The sequence below is a fragment of the Euprymna scolopes genome, chromosome 28, assembly GCF_053919585.1.
Source record: "Euprymna scolopes isolate OS-2025 chromosome 28, ASM5391958v1, whole genome shotgun sequence".
NCBI lineage: Eukaryota > Metazoa > Mollusca > Cephalopoda > Sepiida > Sepiolidae > Euprymna > Euprymna scolopes.
In genome coordinates, this window is record NC_136509.1 from 53,174,753 (window position 1) to 53,196,261 (window position 21,509).

Genomic DNA, 21,509 nt, shown 5'->3' on the forward strand with positions numbered 1-21,509 from the left:
AGTTATGCATACAACAAATATGAAACAATAATGAGCTATTTTTAAACATTTACCAAAAGAGGTAATATGGTAATACATGGAATCTGCTTAGCTGAGTTCAAATCTTGCCATATCGATCATTTATTTTTATTCACCACAAACAAAACACATTACCACCCACTAAAGGGCTACCATGGTAGGAGCCAGATTTGACGGACCAGTCTTTGTGGGCAGTTTGGCAATAAGATATTTGTTCACATTACATTTAAATGTCTGCATGTTGGTACTGTTGGAGAAACGGGGAGCAGGAAGAGAATTCCAATGGCAAGAGGTCTAAGAAAAGAATCTATTAAAGTAGAAAATCTACTGGCATCTAAGGACCTTTACAGTGAAGGGGTGGGATTTAGTTGCTAGTTTGTTGGGTCAGAAGTATTTTTGTTTATGGAGTAAAAGTCTAGCAAGTTTATCAGAGTACATTTGTGGTGGCACCTATACTATAATACCATTGAGAAAGGTAGGAATTGCCCTCCCCCAATCTTTTCAATAAATTCTTTACAACAAATCACTTTCTTGCATTTCGAGGCATTCATGCACTATGCAGTATAGTTAACAGCCAAGAAATCAAAAACAAACAAAATATACAACAAATAACTTTTAACAAACAAGAAAATTTGCTATTTTATCGACCTGCATAATTTTGAATTTCTGAAATTGTTTTAAAGTTTTCTTTTATGTCAATGTAAGATTCCTCACTGTCTTTTGGAGACACTAAAATTCAATATGACCGGCCCGAATGTGTGCTTGTTAGTTTTTTTTATTTAAAAAAAACTCCAGTTATTTTACTAAGTCTATGTCTTAGGGACAACCTTCTCCCCTAACTTAGTGTTGGTGGTAGGGTAAGCTTCTTTTTTTTAAAACGATGTTTTAAGATTAGGAACAATCTCCAAACAAAAATCACCTGACAGTTTTTATTTACACGTGTTTGGCTAATGAAAGTAACAATAACAAATTCAGAAATAATAAATCCTACTATCAGTTTCCACACTTTAAAATTATACAGGTCGATAGTCAGTAAAAGTTCTTTGTATTTTTTGTTACTTTTAAATTCTTGGCTGCAGTTAATTATACTGCATGAATGCTTGTTTCAACATTAAATAACCAAATATTATGCTGTAGCACAGACAAACGAAATGAGAATAGAGATTATAGTCATTGGTTTTATGTTAAAAAGGTGTGGCGACTTAACATAGGCGAAGTTCACATGAACATTGAGGTATACCATAACTGCAAAATAGTGGTGTTTAGCTGGTGGGAACCTAGATGAAACAAGATGGCGTAGAATGAAGGAAAGGTAACTTGGCAGATTACTGGCAGTTTAATTTCAACAGAATTTGTTTCCTCATTCAATCTATGCATGACACCTTACTGAGTCTCTCTTTATTTGTCTCCTCACGAGGACAGAATTAGACACAAGGTCAGTTTTTAATGTGGAGAAAATCCATCTCCATGATGTGCATTCTGGATCGAGGCAAAAATAAAAATTACCTCAATCTAGAAGGATTTCTCCTTCACTGAATGAGTACAGAAGATGAAATGTAGTATCAGAACAAATACTACACTATTTCAAATTTTACTTTGTCTGCTAGGATAGATACTTTAGAGTTTATTCTTAGTGACTGATTCAGAGCTCTGAGATATAGTATCGGTGTTAAGATGACACTGTTATGAAAGTTATATCAACCTAGTCAAGATGAAGAGAAAGGACAAATCTAACTGGTAGTTAAAAGTGGATGTGAAAATATGATTAACTTTCCAAGGTCGATAGTTCTAATTGCTCTCCATCCAGACCAAATAGTTTACTAAGAGAACACGAAGGAACTTTCTGTCTAGTGGAATGAGTTACTATTATGGGAAGGAAACAAGAGAATACATGAATATAGCAATTTTCATTTGTTAGTATTGTATGCTGTTATTGTCAATATAATAACATGCTAACAATTAAAAAATTACTTTGTCCAACCCAAATAATTGCTAATATGAATCATTTTTAATTAATGACCTAAAAGCAAAAATCAGCAAGGATTTTAAGTTGTACAATATAATAAGAGTTGTTTATTTAAAATTCAAAATTGTGAAAACATAAAAATTAAAGCTAAAATGATATCAATGCATTTTTGCACCTTGCGAAAAAAAAAATTTAAATCCACTAGAATGCATTTAAGTTGGCCATTTTAATCTTTTTTAATAATCGAAAATAATAAAAGAAAAACAATTATCCTTCATTTCATGATCCTTCAAAATTTGAAAGGAGTTTGGAACATTTAAACTGCCAAATAGAAAATAATTTCTAACTTAAAAGTTCTAACAAAATGTTCATGTATTAAAAGATTGAAAGTTTTGGAAAGTATTTATTTCATCACAAACAAAACAAAAACATAAACAAAATTAGTCATAGGTTTATAATAATTTGGTTCACTTAATAAGTTAATGGCCAAACAATACCGTGATAATAAATTTAACTTTCTAAATTTTATTAAAGAAAAACAAAAATAACCAAATCAGGCTGGCTGAAGATGGTCTCCTGTCTCAAATGCATCTACATTAACACCTTTTTTTTTTTTTTTTTGTTTTTTTTTTTTTTACTCTTTGCACAACTAAATCATATTCTGCAAAACCCAAAACAAAAACTGCTGCCCCCGTCTCTCTCTCCCTTTTTTCTTTTTCCACCCCCATTTCCCTTCTGGCTTCCCAACTTAAAACACACCAACCAAGAATATTATAACTCCTTTCCTTTTCAAAGCTAAATCATGTTCTGTGGGAATAAAAATAACAAAATCCACTACAAGTCTTTATCTTTATCTCACTCTATGAAGTATAAAACCTTTACACATTTCTTTTTTTTTTCTTCACCCTGTCTGTAGGGCATAAGCTGACTGCCCCCCCCCCTGTAGAGGGTAAAAAATCCCTCAATGGGGCATCCAGTTAGCCGTGGGTTGCTACCCATAACGCTTTATCCTGGTGATTGAGCTAACCTAGACCTGGGTGCATAGAAATCTAGGCACCGCAATCACTTTGGCTCTTACTTTGGCTAGACAGGCGGTCAGAGAGGTCCGATCCAACCAATCGGTCAGTCACACCAAACCCTAGCACTTACACTCAAAATGCCAACTACCATAACAAAGAACAAAACTTAAAGGTACTCCTCTTTTTTTCCTCGCTACTAAAAACAGGCAAATTAAGTGCTAGGAGATGGCAAGGGTCAATCCATTGGAAGGACCATAACTCAACACTCCATCTGAACATATATATTTTTGAGGACATAATGAACAGGAAAATGAATAGAAAGTGCTTGAGGACTCCCTTACCAAAATAATATATCGTCCATGTAGCTCTGACATCGTCAAAACGAATGAATTTCCCTCTTACTATGCCCCAATTTTTGACTCTGAGGTGGGAATGTGGTTGCTGAAAAATAAATCCCAAAATATATGGCTGAAAAAAAAATACTTCCCCCTCAAAACCCTTAGGAGAAACCATTCTAATGACTCTTACCTCTCTAGCTCAGATGATGAAAAAACATCCAAAACTAGAAAAACCATACCATCTATATGCAAAGGAACTTCCCAAGATTCCTAGTTATCGAATTAATCCTATTATAAATTTCTGTACTGTGTGTGTGTGTGTGTGTGTGTGTGTGTGTGTGTGTGTGTGTGTGTGACGCGGTTTAAGTCAGCCTACAGGCAACCCACCCAGGCAATTTAAGTACCAAAATGAAGCTTATGACCCAGCGGATGTTTTAGTAGTATTTATATCCATGTTTGGTGTGTGGGAAATGCAAAATAAATGCAAAGTAGTAGTGGTGATAGGAGTTAAATCGGTGGGAGTAACAGCAGAGACAAAAATAGTAGTGGTGATAGGAGTTAAATTGGTGGGAGTAGCATCAGCAGCCGTTAGGCAAAATGGTGGTGAGAGGCATTAAATCGGTGGGAGTAGCAGCACCTGTCAACGATTGATATTGGTTGAAAAATACAAGATTTTTTTTTTATTTAAAAAAAAAAATTACTTCCATTTTCTCCGTCTGATTAACAAAACAAAAAAAGGATTTTCTCTGATTTGCAACCAAAAAAAAAAAAAAAAAAGTAAAAAGGTTTCAATTAATATTGATTGAAAAATACAAGATTTTTACTTTTTTAAAAAAAATTACTTTCATTTTCTCCGTCTGATTAAAGAAAAAAAAAAGAAGACTTTCTCTGATTTGACCAGGGTGGTTAGTTTAGACCACCGGTCATTAAATAAAATAATACTTTTACCCATGTATCTCATATTTTTTTCGTTAATATTGGTTGAAAATACAATATTTTTTTTGTTAAAGTAGTTCAAGGAGACATCTCCTACAGAAGAACCGACGAAAAAATAAGTAATTGCTAACTTTAGTTTCATAAATATTGGTTGTGTAAATACACTGTACTTACTCGCTTTTCTTTCACAATATGCAGCCATCTGGCTGCAACGGGGCTACTTGTAGAAAGAAAAAAATTGGAAACTTATCACCTTTTCTAATAGAAAAGATATCAATGAAAAGTAAGCCAAGAACAAAAAATAAGACAAATTTACTAATCGCAGTAACTAATTATAAAGATACCCAATCTCTACTTAAAATGGAGAATTTTGATGAATATAAGTGCAAAGTCTTTCCACATGAAAGGCTAAACACTTCAAAAGGAGTGATTCAAAACTACGAGCTATCATAGGCAATAGAGAAAGAAGTAAAAACCAAATTGAAAAAACAAGGAGTGGTTAACCACATCCGTATCAACATAACAAGACACAATGAAATAACTACTAATACATATTAACTTTCAACACACCAACAATATCCAAAGAAATCAAGATCGGCTACTTAAACGTAAAAGTAGATAAATATTCCAGCTCCATTAAGGTGTTTCAGCTACGAAAAATATGGATATCATATAGAGGTCTGTAAAGGAAAAAGTATATGTGGAAAATGTGGCAATAGAGCCAGATCACACCGAAAAAGAATGCATAAACGAGGTGAAATGCACTAACTACAAAGATCACCTGGTCTAAAATATGTAAAACATATAAAAAAGAAATAATGGAAGTAAAGTACAAAAAAACATAACTTTCCCAGAAGCCAGAAAAATAGTTCATGCATATTTGAAAGACAACATATATGCTGAGACAACAAAAAGACAACTAAACCATGCCAACATAATGAAATATATGATAAATATAAAGAACTGATAAACAAAGTAATTGCATTAAAGAATGGCCAGAATTTCAAAATAGCTTAAAAGAAAAATACTCAAATCTGGATAAGACAACAATAGAAATAACAAATCCAAACAAAGAAAGCAAGAATCCATCTACAACAGAAGCATTAAAAAGAATACTACAGAAACCAACAAAACAATTACCAGAAACTAATAAAAATATAAGCAAAACACTAGAAAACAATGGAAACAAAAAACACCATGGGTAAAAGAAAAAAAAAAACAATCTAGACGGGAAACAAATGAACAAGAAGCCAAAGCAACACCATCTCAAGCAAAACCCAGATCAACATCCAGATCTAAACAACAAACAAAAAAAAAGTCTCAGCAAAAGACTTCACCAAAGACACAAACTCTGACAAGACAAACCCTCTACCTTTTTAAAGAGATGAAAATAAAGGAAAATAAAATAGCCCCATGGATAGAAAAAAAAACAAAACAAATCATTCAATGGAATTGTCATGGAATAAAATCTAATTATTAACAAACTTCTTGTACTTATTTCACTATTCAGGCCTTCGTGCTAATAGCGGCACCAGCCAGTGCAGTAATACTCAACAAATCAACTAAAAAAACAAACAAATGTCCCCAAAGAAACCTCAATTTTCAGTGCCGAAATACATGCTCTAATCCTATCTCTCAGTCTAGTCTCCAACAACAAAGAATCCAAATTTATAATCCTTTCAGACTCCCAATCTACTTTAAAAGCTATCAAAAAATAAAAAGATGGGCAACCCTCTAATCGCAAAATTAATCCACAAATTAACAGAATCAAGCAATCAAAAAGAAATAATTTGCTGGATACCGAGCCATTCTGGTATCAAATGTAACGAATTAGCAGATTCAGCAGCAAAAACTGCCATAGCTCTCCCAATTGATGCAAATTTTAAAATCCCATACACAGATCTCAAAAGACATCAATACATAAACAACTGAGAAATGGCAAATTTACTGGAATGAATATCCTAAAAACAAACTTCATGAAATAATACCAAACATTAAAAAGCAAAAATAAAATACAAAACTAAACAAAAGAAGTCAAATTAACAAGAATAAAGATAGGCCATACACATTTAACCCACTCATATCTCCTAAAAAAAGAAAGAAAAAAAAAAAGAAAACCAACACATCTGTATACCTTGTTAAACACAAGTCACAATAAAACATTGAGTGCACTGATAACCACAAGGAATAATTTCTACAAAGACTATATTAAGGATTTATTCGATAAAAACAATCCCCCACATCATACTTTCATACCTTAAAAAAAATGGTCTTTAGCAAAAAATTTAATAAGAACAATATACAATGGCCAGAGCAGGGCGCAAAGGCTCCCTGAACCCATAGACCTTCAGTATAAAATAATAATAAAAGGGTTGAAATGCCATAAAACCCCCCCCAAAAAAAAAAAAAAAAATGGTTATTGCCTTGCATTTAATTTTCAAAATGTTTTTCTGAAAAATAAATATTTTTCACTTGATGCTTGTGAAACTTAATCATGACTTTTTATATTTTTTATTTTTTTTTAAGATTTTAAATGCAGACCTCCTAATAGAAAGACAACTTGCAATATATGATAGCCAGATGGCCAGTACTTGCTAATTCCTGTAAACAAAACCTAATTTAGCCAACAGACTTTCTGGAATTACGAACATCTAACGTCATATTGTAACTTGATCAAACTAAAGCAAACACCCGTACGTGTCTGCTGGATTTGCTACTAAAAGATAAGCAAGTTCATGAGATTGGTCTTCTACAGATTCCATGTGTTTCATGTAATTCAGTAGATAAAAATTAAGGTGTGCTTTATGGAGTAATTAGAAGAATGTTATTTTCTAACGATCCAATTAAGCATAAAAAGGCAACTTTTTTTTATATCACAAGTTATTTTCATTTGAACAATGAACTATTTACATGACCTATTTCTTTTTAACATATTGTTAATCATTTCAAAAATGTTTAGTGAAATTTATTTTAAGGTGTTAATAAAACGAAAACAATACTGCATGCATACGTTTTAAACTCACAGCTTTCAGATTATGTGACCTTTATTTTCATATTTAGTAATGATTGGAGACACATTGCATTATTATTATGAGTGATGCAAAATTATATATATTTACTATTTGAAATATCTGTCACTGCTGTATTTATTATATTATAACTTTAAATGGTAGATTTTATATTTCTTTATTGTGGCTGTCTTCGAGAATAGGTTCATTATACTAATACATTCTTGTTCCTTAAAGGAAGACACAAAAATACTTTGGCACAATTACAGGCGTTTTACTCTGGTGAAAACTGAATTTATTGGCTTAAAAGTATTTGAACTAGATCATTCTGTTTAAGGCCTGATTTTCAACATATGGAGGTTGAAGGTTCAGTGCAGGGCAATATGAAGAATACAATTACAAATTAAGATTTCTAACTGGCCATGGCTGATGGGACAAGAGCGTGTTACTTTCTGTGGATTAAATAAAAGGTTGTGTTCAAAATTCAATGCAGATTCCAGAGTTCATCAGAAAGATTCCCAAGTTCAAGATACACCTAAAGAAAGTTAGAGGTTACAATAACATTCAAGATGAAACAGTAGAGCAAAGAATCCAAATCTGGTATAAAATGTGAAGATCATTATTAGAGCTTAAAATTAATCACATCATCCATTCCATCTGTCAAACAAACCTACAAGGTCAGCAAAACTTTAGTATAGTAGGCCGCCAGGCGTTGCGTGGTCATAAGATATACACTTATGATAATATTATTCATGCAGATTGCATACTATTTATTATACAGACAATTCTCAATTGACTATTATATTGAACCTAATATATGGTAGTGAGATCAGCATTAACAATATATGTATGTAATCTCCACTGACACGTGTTTTGTTGTCTACAACTCAGAGTGGCTTAGCGAGATTCGAAATCAGGATCCCATGGTAAGAAGCGCAAACCTCTAGCACTAGGCTATCTTGCACGACTGCTGAATGTATCATGTTTTTTTATGTTGATGTTATTTGTTTGTTTTTTTTTTTTGTTTTTTTTGTTTTTTGTTTTTTGCGATACATTTTGAATGAATTCAATTATTTATGCAAAAGTGCATTTTTACTTAAATGTGAGTTGGGAATAATTTTTCCTTTGAACAATTTGGTACCCCCAAATGGGGAGCAGCATATGTATTGTTTTTAAAATATAATTATCCACTGACATCATAGTGACTGAATCTAGTGAGATTCGAAATCGGGATCTTATGGTAATAAGCACAAACCTCTAAAATTATTCCCAACTCGTATTTAGGTAAAAATGCACTTTCGTATAAATAATTAAATTCATTCAAAAAGTATCCCAAAACAAATAACATCGACATAAAAAATGTGATGCATTCAGCAGTTATGCGAGATAGCCTAGTGGTAGAGGTTTGCGCTTCTTACCATGGAGTCTTGATTTCGAATCTCACTAGATTCAAACATTTTGTCAGTGGATGATATTTTAAAAACAATACTTATGCCGCTCCCCATTTAGGGGATACCAAATTGGTCAAGGAGAAAATTATTCTCAACTCTCATTTATATTTTATAATTATATAGATATAATGTTGATCACAGAATGAAATATTCAAAACCATTCAGGACAAAAATTTCAAAGAATATATATTTTAACTACATCCCTCGATATATGCTTTTAATATTTTACCTTATTCTATAATCTATATATTAATACACTAATTTGTTTCAACTATTATCATCCTGAACATCCCTTAAAAGGAAAGTGGAATATTCTAAATGGCTAATAAAGCAAAAAAAAAAAATGGTGTTGCTGGTTAGGGAAACACGTTCTGATTGTACTTATTTCAACATATTAATATATAATCATGTAGTGCTTTTGTTGTTTGTGGATCTTTTAAATCTCCACATTTCAGGTGAAAACATACCTGGTTATATATCATGTTGAAATTAGTATAAATTCCAATGCATTTCTAGGTGAAAACATTACTTACTCAAGCGTCACTTCGATCATTATCATCCTGACATCCCTTAAAAGGAAAGTAGAATATTCCATTCAAATGGAAAACAAAAAAATTGGTGTCGTTGGTTAGGAAAATTTTTTTTTTTTCAACTATTTATTTAATGCCCTGGAAAGTCACTTGATTAATTATAAAAATGCCCTGAAAAAGTCACTTCTAATTAATTGTAAATTTTTTTTTTTTTTTTTTTTTTTTTTTTTTTTCAGCATAATACTAAAACAATCCACAAATATTTGGGAGTTAACCAAAGTTAATCACACGTCATTATAGAAGATAAAATAATTTATAAATAAAACTCCATATATAGCTAATTTGGTGCTTTTGTTCAATGTATTTGTTGTTTTTGACAAAGATGTCTGTATGACGCCATATTTTAATGTTAGTAAGCATTCATTTATCAAGTGTAGAATTGCATTTCAGAATATAGGAATTATCGTCCAATCAGAATGGATGGAATTTGGTGAGGGATTCTTTATCATTTGATTCGGAAATTGGAAAAATTGTAGTAGATCTATGTTTGTTATAGACAGTTACGATTAGTAGTAATAACAGAATCTGTGGAATGTGTAGAATTTGTTCTGATGACAACTGCTAGTGGCGGTAGGGGTAAACATGTAGAGAGAAAACTTGGAACTCTTTCCTCTGTAGATGTTGCAATTGTGATGGTGTTGCTTGTAGGATGCAATGTAGCATTTTATTATCACATCTGAATGTTTCTAAAATGGTGTTCAGAAGCTATAAAAGATAGTGGCAAATAGCCTAGATGTTTTGAATTTGCATGTAGCATCTTTTGCTGCAAACCTATGATACTTTGGTTTAGAAGGGAATTTCTGCAGTCGTTTTATTATATATGAACATATATTTTTAAGAGTGAAGTGTATGGTGTAACTTCCGGTAGTAGCTGAAGCAGTTTAGTATCTAAAATCACTTTATTTCATCTAACAAATTCAGATATTCAATTTCATAATAAATTAAGAATATTTATCTTGTGAAATATATATATTTGCAAGTGTTGCCATATCCTCTGCCAACATCCTGCACTTTTATTTTAATAAAATCCCACCAATTGCACTCCCTATTGATTCATTCCATTTTCTTACCACTATGAATAAATGGCAAAAATTGACATGTAACATGTTTCTATCAGATCTTATTACTTACATGCCAAATTATCAGATTATCAAGAAAAGATTATAACAGTTATTACTGATTTATAAGTCACTTTGATTAAATTATAATATCTAGAAAAAAGTGATGCCTTATAGTTCTATTCCTTGTAATAATATAGCTCAAGCAGTTCTCCATATTTGGTTAGAAAAATACTTACTTTTTAATTCACTGTCTGATCGGAACTAATATTATATTGATTATTCGATTGAAGGACATTCTGTTGTTTGCTTATGTGATCTTTTCAACTACCATGAAATTTCCACGGATTTGGCTACTATTATTGTTGTTCAGGGTATCTAAACTTTAGTAAATTGAACTTAAAGTACTCGGATTGAGATTTTGTATTTAATATATTCCTCTTTCTTTATATCTTTTCTCACTATTTCTGGTTCCTGTTGCTCTTCAGTGTTATTTGTTATATTTAATAGGATGGAAAGAGGCCGAGATGCCTATTTCTTCATTACAATTATTGATATTGCTAAGTTACTCTCTTAATAGGACGTTTAAAGGGATTAAAAGTTGCCTTTTTTTTTTTTTTTTTTAATTTAATTTATAGCTTTTTAACAGTGAAGCAATTTTTGTATTTTATATGACAAAATACTATTTGAACTTAGTTTTCAAATAATTACCTATTTCCGCTACACAGGAAAGGTGCAATAACGATTTTAGAAATAGGTAGGGGGTTTTGTAGTCTTATTTTTTTATTTTTAAGAAAGATAAATATATTATCTCTTAAGTGGGTAATGTGAAGCGATAATGCTATTCTGTAAAACCTCCCAATTTGTGTCATCTATTATATAAAGTAGTTGGCCTCTTTATCTTTTATTGGCAATAGTTTTCTTCCCACAAAATCAATATTTGATTCTGACTTACCAGTTTTTTTCTTGTGCATGTTGTCAGTATTAAAATTTAATACTTTGTCCCTGTAGGAATTATCTTCAATTGACTGCCATCTTAAATACTCGACATAACTGTTACTTATCTTTGAAAACGAAAATATAATATAATTTAAACAGAAAAGCAAATACATTCTTGAGCAACGAGTAAGTGCATCTAGTAATAAAAACTCTTTTTATTCAATCTTTTGCTGAATACATCTTCTGCATTTCAGTATGTTTTATTTCATTTGTTCTGCTTTGTTTTGTTATGTATAAAATAATGGTTTTCACTTTTGTCATTCCAGCTTCTTCATTTGAAGAGTAATAAATACTTGACTGTGAACAAGCGATTACCTGCCTTGTTGGAGAAAAATGCCATGCGTGTAACCTTAGACAGTGCTGGAAATGATGGATCGTGGTTTTATATTGTGGCTTATTACAAGCTGCGGACGCCAGGTGATAATGTGAGTACATTGGCAGTGTTAATGAGGAATTTTTTTTTTTTACATAGGCGTCGCCACTTATCAAGGGCGAGAGGCCACTCAAGGATAAGGGTTAAAGAGTGAACAGTAGTCAAAAGGGCAATATAGTAATGGAAGTTCGGTAAATTTGTTAACTTAAGTGGAATGGCTCATCAGAAACTTGTTTATGTTGGACTTGAAGACAACCATATTATAGACAGCTGGAAAGCAGGAAAACTGGAGACAATTCCAGACGTGCAGTTCTAAGAAAGAAACTTTGTTCATGAAATCTACGTGTAGGTTCAGGCACAGATAAAGAGTGGGGGGAATTATTGATAGTGTTTTCAGCTAGACGAGTGTTTCTTGTGAAAGTTTGGCAAGGGGGACCATAAATTGAAGCTCTGTTGAACACTTTCCATGAAAATAACAAAGCAGAGAAAAACTCGCAACATCTCTTCTATGAGATAGAGGTTGCAGCGAAGAGAAAAGGACATCTTCCACGAGGCCACGAAGTCTATGTTGAACCCTATAACGGTTTGATATAAATTCAGTATACCAATATAATCCAACACAAAAATGCAATAAGAAAACTGAATGTATAATTGAATGTGAAATATATAATTTTTTTTTACACAATCAGACATAACAAACACAAACGATGAAAACCATAGACTGGAAACCCTGAACCGGTTTCTCTCTTCTTTGGGTTATTCAGTAGGACACATAAAAAATCAGGATTTGAAACAAAAGTTGTAGATGTGTTTAAGAAAAATTAGAGAATCTACAGAAAAAGTGAAAGTATATTTATATGTAAAGTTTTCAAAGGAAGACAATGGAAATGGTCTCTAATCTCTGTATTGAATCTGTATGTAGTCTCCCTAAGTTAATTATGAGGGCAGAATCCCTTAAAACCTCAAATACATATTTGATTTTAATGGAATTTAAACCTTTGTTTGTTTTTACGTTTTTTTTTTTTTTTTTTTTTACTAATGAATCACCATTTATCAAGACCTGGTAGCCACTTGAGGATAAGGGTTATGAAGATTGTCACCATAAGAGGAGTGAAAACGATGAGCAAGAAGAATACTTAATTATCAATGAGGATGATTCAACAAGTATTTGCTTGTATTATATTTGAAGACTACCATTTTGTAGTTTGTTTGGAACCAGTTTTGTGGTATTTTGTTCCATAGTTCAGTTTTTAGTACAGAGAAGGATAAACGAAAGTTCTTTACTTTGATTGGCGAGTTCTTGCTGTGAATGCTTTACTGAAAGGGAGATTAGAGCTCTGTCCAGCACCTACCATGAATATAACGATACAGTGGAGAGAGGTTAGTAACATCTCTACTGTGCAAAAGAATCTTTAAAGAAGAAATCATCTCTCACTAGATTGCAAAGTCAATTTTATACTCTGCCAAGGCAAGAAAGAGTGCTCCAAGTATATGATAACAGTACTCCATATTAGGACATGCCGGGCTCTTTTATAGATTGTATCAATTTAATTATTGAATTCTAATGGTAGCAATAGATTTCTTACTGGAATCATCACAAGTTTAATTCTACTAAAAAAAACAAAAACAAATGTACATTGTCATAAGTTTGAATAAATAGCTCTTATCGTTTATAAGTGTTTGAATTTAATTATTTTTTACAGCATCAAAGAATAAAAGAAATTAGAATAGGGAATGAAGGAATCATTGTAAAACGAAGTGGCTATCTAAATAAAGCAAAAAGTTTATAACTTGGAAAGCTAACTGATTTGGAATGTCATTTGCAAATGTTGAATTTGTAAAAAAGGAAAGCAACAATTTCATTGGTTAATGCACAATCAATGAGATTTAACTCTTTATGTTGTGAAGTATTTCCTACTATAAGAAAATATCAGTGCAGTACATAATCAATAAAATCGATGTGAAGAATGGAAATTGATAAGTCTAGCTGGCTAGTAAAAATCAAATATAGATTTTCTACAATGAAATTTATTGATTACAAATGCTGAGAATCTGACTATTTTCACTTTATAATGCAGATATATTATACTGAACATTGCTTATTTAAATAATTTTTTTAATTTTACTTTTTCAGGTGGTGGTTGGAGATAAAGTGATTCTGAATCCTGTTAATGCAGAGCAGCCTCTCCATGCCAGCAACTACAACCTAGTCGATAACCCAGGATGCAAGGAGGTATAGCCTATGTTTCCTTCATTCTCAATGACTGTTTCTCCATTTATTTCTTCGTTTGTCCGTCTGTTCTGTCTCTTTTTTCTTTTGGTATCCTCTACAGCTCTCCCTTTCCCCTCGGTATCCCACCAACATCCCTGGTTCTCCTTACAGTATCCCCTCCCCCCGCTCTCCCTTTGGTATCCTCCTCCCGCTTCTCCTTTTGGTATCCCCCACCCCCACCAGGACCTCTCGGCTCTCCTTTCGGTATCCCCCACCCCCACCCGGACTTCTCGGCTCTCCTTTCGATATAATCCCCCCGCCACGTCCTCCCGGCTCTCCTTCCGCTATCTCTCGCTCCCCTCCCCGGCTCTCCTTCCGCTATCTCTCGCTCCCTTCCCCGGCTCTCCTTCCGCTATCTCTCGCTCCCCTCCCCGGCTCTCCTTCCGCTATCTCTCGCTCTCCTTCCGCTATCTCTTGCTCCCCTCCCCGGCTCTCCTTCCGCTATCTCTTGCTCCCCTCCCCGGCTCTCCTTCCGCTATCTCTCGCTCCCCTCCCCGGCTCTCCTTCCGCTATCTCTCGCTCCCCTCCCCGGCTCTCCTTCCGCTATCTCTCGCTCTCCTTCCGCTATCTCTTGCTCCCCTCCCCGGCTCTCCTTCCGCTATCTCTTGCTCCCCTCCCCGGCTCTCCTTCCGCTATCTCTCGCTCCCCTCCCCGGCTCTCCTTCCGCTATCTCTCGCTCCCCTCCCCGGCTCTCCTTCCGCTATCTCTCGCTCCCCTCCCCGGCTCTCCTTCCGCTATCTCTCGCTCCCCTCCCCGGCTCTCCTTCCGCTATCTCTCGCTCCCCTCCCCGGCTCTCCTTCCGCTATCTCTCGCTCCCCTCCCCGGCTCTCCTTCCGCTATCTCTCGCTCCCCTACCCGGCTCTCCTTCCGCTATCTCTCGCTCCCCTCCCCGGCTCTCCTTCCGCTATCTCTCGCTCCCCTCCCCGGCTCTCCTTCCGCTATCTCTCGCTCCCCTCCCCGGCTCTCCTTCCGCTATCTCTCGCTCCCCTATTCTCGTGCTACCTACTAAGTCAATTCTCTATTGTATGTAATATATAGTATAGACTTCAAAAAGTAAAAAAAAATGACTTGGGTGCCATCAGCTAGAATCGAAACCAAAACATTTAGCACTCCAACCATGCTCCCTGCCATTTGAGTTATTGTGAGATAGATAAAAAATATCTAAAATTAAATCATTTCAAGCTATGAATTAATTTGTGGATGTGTAAAACTAAGAAATGTCAGTGAGTTAAAATGAACATTTTGTATTTCAACTTGCCCATATATTTTTATATGCATTATATCCATTCATTCAAAGATTTTACTCGTCATAGATCATTCTTGGTGTATCATTACTATTTGCTGTTAATTTTAGTGTTATGTGACAAATAGTTTAAAAGTTTGTTGATTAAATATTTACACACACACATACATCTACTGTTTTATTTATATAGAAATGAAAGTTTTTTATTTTGTTTTTATGAATAAAAGAAAAAGAACCAAACAATTTCCACGGCTTTGAAATCCTTCATCAAAATTGCTGAAATGACTGAAGTTCTAACATTTTATGTTAGCTTATGTTGCTACAAAGGTGTACATTGTTTAAATGTTATAGGCATCACCAACAAATTTTGTGGAAATTTTTCAATGAAAGACTAATAATAAAAACTACATAATACACTTGTAGTAATTTGTACTGTTTGTTAAAGTTGGATATAGCACTTGAAGATACTTGGGTTTGTCCAGTGTTTAAAAGTATTTTCCCATATTACTTTATTATTTATTTTTGGGGCTTGTGGCGCAGTGGATAGAGGCGTTGAGTCTCTATGGTTCCAGGTGAGCATTGTCTGGAGATAGCAGTTTAAATCCTACCCAAAGCCAGCAAGAGGATCAGTTGGCCAAAACGTGGTGAGATGACTATAGAAGGCAGTGATTATCGAGGATACAGTTAAGACTCAGCATTCCTATCCCGTCGTGATTAAAAACTTGACGAGGGCCAAAGGAAGTTGGCCAAAACGTAAAACAACTATGATGATGAGGATAACAGTCCACAGATAAATATTTCCCATCAACATACATCCTAAGGTTAAAAGTATAAAAAACTTAAAACAAAAAATTACAAATCATAATATAATACTAAATTCTGTCATAGAATTATTATTTTAAAATAATTAAAAATTAGTTGGTCATTTAAATTTGGAGATAATCGTATAAACTTACTATTAAGAGTCTTGCAATTAAGTTGACTAATTTTCATGTAGAGCTGAAACGATAAAATACCAGATTTCGCTTGGTTAAAATTTTTTCTATATAACGAATAGAGGTTACTGATAAAGTTATAAAGTCTTGCAAGCCTTAATAAAAAAAAATATTTGTTATTTTTTTTTTATTTTTTTATTTTTTTCCTTTGCACCTTTTAGGATGTTATCTATTTATAAAGGTAGTCACTGAGTTTTGACTAGGTATAAGACTTATTTTGTCTTTGAAATGTGGAGAAGTAATTTAAATGACCCATAAAAATATATATAATTTTTAATACTTTATTTTAACATTCAGTTATTAATAAATACTGAAAATCTCATTAGTTCCAATTTTGATTGATTTTTTTTATTATTTATTAATCAAGAGTATTCGTTTTAAAGAAAAACAAATTACTTTTCTTTTCATTATTTATCCCTACCTTTGTTCCATCAATAAAATGCCCACTCAAAAACAAACAATAATTTCAACACAAAAGAAAGCCCCAAATTTAAAAAAAATTTTATTAAACAGTTTTTTTTCCATCCATCAGGCAAACATAAATCATGTTTTATTTCATCATTTTCAACACCCAGTTTTTTTCGTAGAGTTTATCATAACTTTACTAAAATCATGCACTTAGGTTGAATAATATATATAATCATTGGGTTCAATAAAAAATTGTATAAAGTTGTTTGATCTGAGTATAGTGCTTTATTTTCCATTGCATCTGCAAACAGAGGACGATATCACTAATATAGTATAGATTCTTTAATTTCTTAATTTATGTCAAGGAGAGATATGACTAAAAAATTTATATCCTAACTCCAATGACATGACTAATGAAAAGTGGTCCAAAAGTCTTATACTTACAGAAAAGTAATGATAGAAGAATAAGCAGAGAAATGTCACACAGGTCATAGTGACAACTCATTTTGACCCATGAAAAATGATGTCCATACAGACCTTCATGATGTGACAATGTCAATGAAAGTAAATGAGGCCATTAAACGTTTTTTGCTATTACAATATTGGTTATAGTCAGCTTCCTAATAATACTTCCTAATTTTCTGTGGAATGCTACTGGAAACGGTGACAAAGCAAATTCCTTCATTTTTATTATGTGTTAGCAGTTCCGCCCGGCTTTGCTTGGGCCCTATGTACTGTTTATAACTTTATGTGCATATGTATATATTAAAAAGTATGAATATGTATGGTAATGCCTTTCTATATAAAAGGCTTCCTTAACTACCATAGAGAATAGTTGGTAGAGACCGCAGATGTTAAATTCTTTTTTAAATTTTGACCCCCTTAACATTGTTTTGGGCTCAAATTAAATTGTTTGACCCATGTCCAAGTAACCTACATCTAAATTTTCAAGTGTTTAGACCCAAAATTGACAGGAGTTTGGTAGAATCTGCAAAGGTCAACTCTGTATACTTTGACCTCTTGCCAGCCAAATTTTTGCCCCAAAACTGATTAAAAAGCTTGCTGCATGTCTGAATACGCTTTATGTAAAATTTCAAATGTTTAGACCCAAAATTGGCTTAATAGTTTATTAGACACCACAAAGGTAAAATCTTCTGGATTTTGACCCCTTGGCAGCCAAATTTTTGGCTAAAAAACAATTAAAAACCCTGGCCTATGTCTGAATACACTTTATGTAAAATTTCAAATGTTTAGACCAAAAGTTGGCTGAGTAATTTAGTAGAGACCGCAGAGGTCAATCTTTTTAAAACTTTGGCCCCAATTATGACCCCTTAACATTTACTGTTTTGGGCTCAAATCAAATTATAAAGTTAGATCCATATCTAACTAACCTATATCTAAAATTTCAAGTGTTTAGACCCAAAATTGACGGAGGAGTTTGGTAGAGTTTGCAAAGGTCAAATCGTTGAACTTTGACCCCTTAACAACCAAATTTCTGGCGGAAAACTAAAGATTTTCCCAAATCTCAATACCTCTTATGTTAAATCTTGAGTCTGTAGACTGAAAATTGACAGTTATTTGGTAGGGAAGTGTATACACACACACAGACATTTTCATTTTCATAGTTATATAAATTGGATACATTTTTTTTGTTTAAAATTTTGTTATTTTGATTTTAATAATTTCATTTTTATACTTTCATAAACATGTTTTTATTATCATAAATGTTAACAAAACTTATTTTTAAAAATTAAAAAAAATTTTGTATAATTTCATAAACATATTTGTGAGAAAAATTTCAAATAAAATAAAACCTTTTTTTTATTTTATTAAAAGTGCAAATAATATCATTTTCTTATATTTTATTGCAATGAATCGTTTCACAACAGAAATACTGAGGAACAATAAAAATGAAGGAACTGATTTGCCTTGTCACTACTTCCTGTAGTGCTTTGCAGAAAATTAGGAAGTATGTTAGCTAATTATAACCACAGTATTTATTTTATTGTTATACCATTCTGTTTTTAAAGTGTATAAAGTGAATCCAGGACATGTTATGTATTGCTGCATTACTTGTTCCTCTATTCTTATTACTTTTTGGGTTGGAATAACAAGATTTTCAGTCCACTCAAGACACAAAAATGAGAAATATGTATTTACACAAAACCATTTGTATTATCTGAATTATTCAGACGTCTGTTCTCATCTTGGATGTTATTCTCATAATGTTTCAGCTCCTAATATTGTTCAAGTATGTTTTATCAAACTCGGGAATCTGTACAGAATTTCAAACATAGAACCCATTATTTAATCCACAAAAGTAGCTTGCTCTTGTTTCATCAACCATGACTAGGTCTTAAGTAATTTGTCAGTGTATTCTTAGTATTGCTTGTACTGAGGATTGAACTTTCAGTCTCCAGAAGACTGCCATTTAAAACTGATTATTACTTAGTACTTTTATCCATTGCACTGTGTGAGTAACATCCAGAATTAGAAGAGTCGTCCAAATAATCCGAATATCCATCCTATTTCTCATCTCAAATTTCAAAATATAAAGCCATTAATTCCCTCTTTATTTAGAATGAATTCTTGAATGAATTACACGTAAGTCTCCATGTTGAAATTTTTTTCTTTTTTCTTTCAAAATTTGCTTGACTTCTTTTCTTTTCTTTTTTTTCTTTTTTTTTTTTTTGCTGGGTTTTCACTTTTTCAAATGAACTTTTGTGGTTTCTACTGAGCTCGAATATAGAACATGAAAACCCTCACTTCTCTTGCTCTTTAGTTTTGTTTATCATACTACAACACTGGTAGAATTTTCTTCTGTCTTTTGTTCTCATTATTTTTATTCACTAGGGTGTACTTGCAGGAGTTCTTACCAGTAGTCGTTCACACTGGTAACAACAGGTGGTGTTTCCTGGAACCTGAGTAACAATAAGTCTCCCCTAATTTTCAGTACTCTCTGCTTATTTTGATAACTTTTGCAAATTCTTTTGTAATTTTGCAGTAGCCATTTATCATTTCTTCGTGATAACGATTGTTGGCTTTCCCTGGAATTAGAGTAACAGTAAGTCACCTCAAGGTTCCAGTACTCTCCATGCCTTTCCAGTGGAGGTCTGGATGGGGATCTTGCACTTTTGTCTTTTCATTCTTCTTTACCTTTCATGACTTTTTTGTGGTACTAATCGATGTTGGTGCTATCACATTTTCTTTTTTTAATCTAAAGTATTTCTCATCTCCCCTGGTAGCTTCAGTTTCTTGGAATTTGTGTGATGTTCTTTTTATATTTCTATTTTTGTTTATGCAGAGTTGTTCTATTTTCAGTTACCTGCGGCTAATCGGTTTCTTGATTAAGTTAGTTGGCTTCTGCACTGAAGGATTTTTCCTAATATTTCAACTATTTTCATTATTATATTTGTTATCTTTTCTACCAATTTTATTTTTATCTTTGCTATTTTCATTTAATATTTTAGTAATGTCTTGATAATTAATCTAGTGCAGTTAATTTTTCTAGAAATCATCTTTATAAAAGAATTTTCTTTTAATTAAAAATATTAAATTTCAAATTTTCAGATTATGAAAAAGTTTTGAAAAAAATATAAACGTATTTAATTTTTATCAGAGCAGAGGGTGATTTAGCTTATATAAATTTAAACATAAAATTATACCTAATCAATATTTCTTGAGGGTATATTTCCCACCCTCTAAAGGCTTTGTTACTAGATCTATCGGAAATCAAATCAAGATTATTTTAAAAAAAAAAAATCTATCACTGCTGTTTAATATCTGAGAAGGCATTTGTAAAATTGTAAGAAATTCTGTTTATTTTTTGTATTTGGATTATTTGGACCATTGTTCTCATCTTGAGTGTTATTTTCACATTTTAGCTGATGTAACTTCCAACTTTCTTGTCAAACTCTGGAATCTTTTTGTCGAAATCTGCACAGAATTTTGAATGGAACCTTTTATTTAATCCATTAAGTCTTGAGTAATTTGCAATTTTATCATTCACAGGATTTGTTGATGACATGAGAGCAGGTTAACCTCCCCCTCCCCCGTGGATTAAGTTAGAAATTCTGTGCAGTTACGAAGATCGGCAGTTACATTGGTCAAAACATTGTGAAAATAACACTCATGAGAGCAGTAGTCTGAATAATTCAAGAAAAAAAAAATGCAGATTATCAATCTCAAAAATTAAAAAAAACCTGTTATTTTTTAGAAGCGAATACAGAATTTTTAGTTTATTATTTTGTCATTTTCATTTTTTTCATTTTTACAATTTAATTTGTGTTAAATATTCTATGGATGTTTACAATGTAGGTTCTCTATTAAAATGTGCAATAAAAATTTTGACGATAATGAAGGGCTCAGCAAGAAATATAAAAAACAGATCCATTTATGCTAAACTTATATAGCAGGCTAACAATAATTTAAAAAAAAATGTTAGAATCTGATGTGTTGCTTAATCAATAAGATTTCGAATGATTAAAAAAGTACTCGGTGAACATCTGCTGAATGTTTTAGTTTGATTTTCTTCTGACTGCAATTTTTTCATTCATGAAAATATTTCAAATTGACACTCCTTCAGTTGCATATTTTTTGTTAGTATACAAATGCATAGGTGTTGCATGTAAATGAAACCTATAATTTTTTTTTTTTTTTTAAGAATATGATTTTTAAAAGGTTGTTTGTTATGGAATGTCTCAACTGTTGGGTCATTTTTTAAATCCATAAATGGGATCCTACCAGGTACTACCACTTCTAGTCAGAGTGGACCTTGGAGAAATGATAAATAAGAGATGACTCCACATTCCTCAAAACTCTCAAATTGGGGCCTC

General features: G+C 32.6%; 1 protein-coding gene across 14 annotated transcripts in view; it reads left to right on the forward strand.

Moving 5' to 3' along the window:
- The window catches only part of LOC145249624 (inositol 1,4,5-trisphosphate-gated calcium channel ITPR1-like), a 385,709-nt gene that overhangs the window by 141,406 nt on the left and 222,794 nt on the right, over positions 1–21,509 (forward strand). For all 14 annotated transcript variants that reach the window (XM_080111355.1, XM_080111359.1, XM_080111358.1 and 11 more), the window contains exons 6-7: positions 11,650–11,808; positions 13,891–13,989. In XM_080111355.1, the coding sequence (XP_079967481.1) occupies positions 11,650–11,808; positions 13,891–13,989 (258 nt within the window). The remainder of the gene's footprint in view (positions 1–11,649; positions 11,809–13,890; positions 13,990–21,509) is intronic.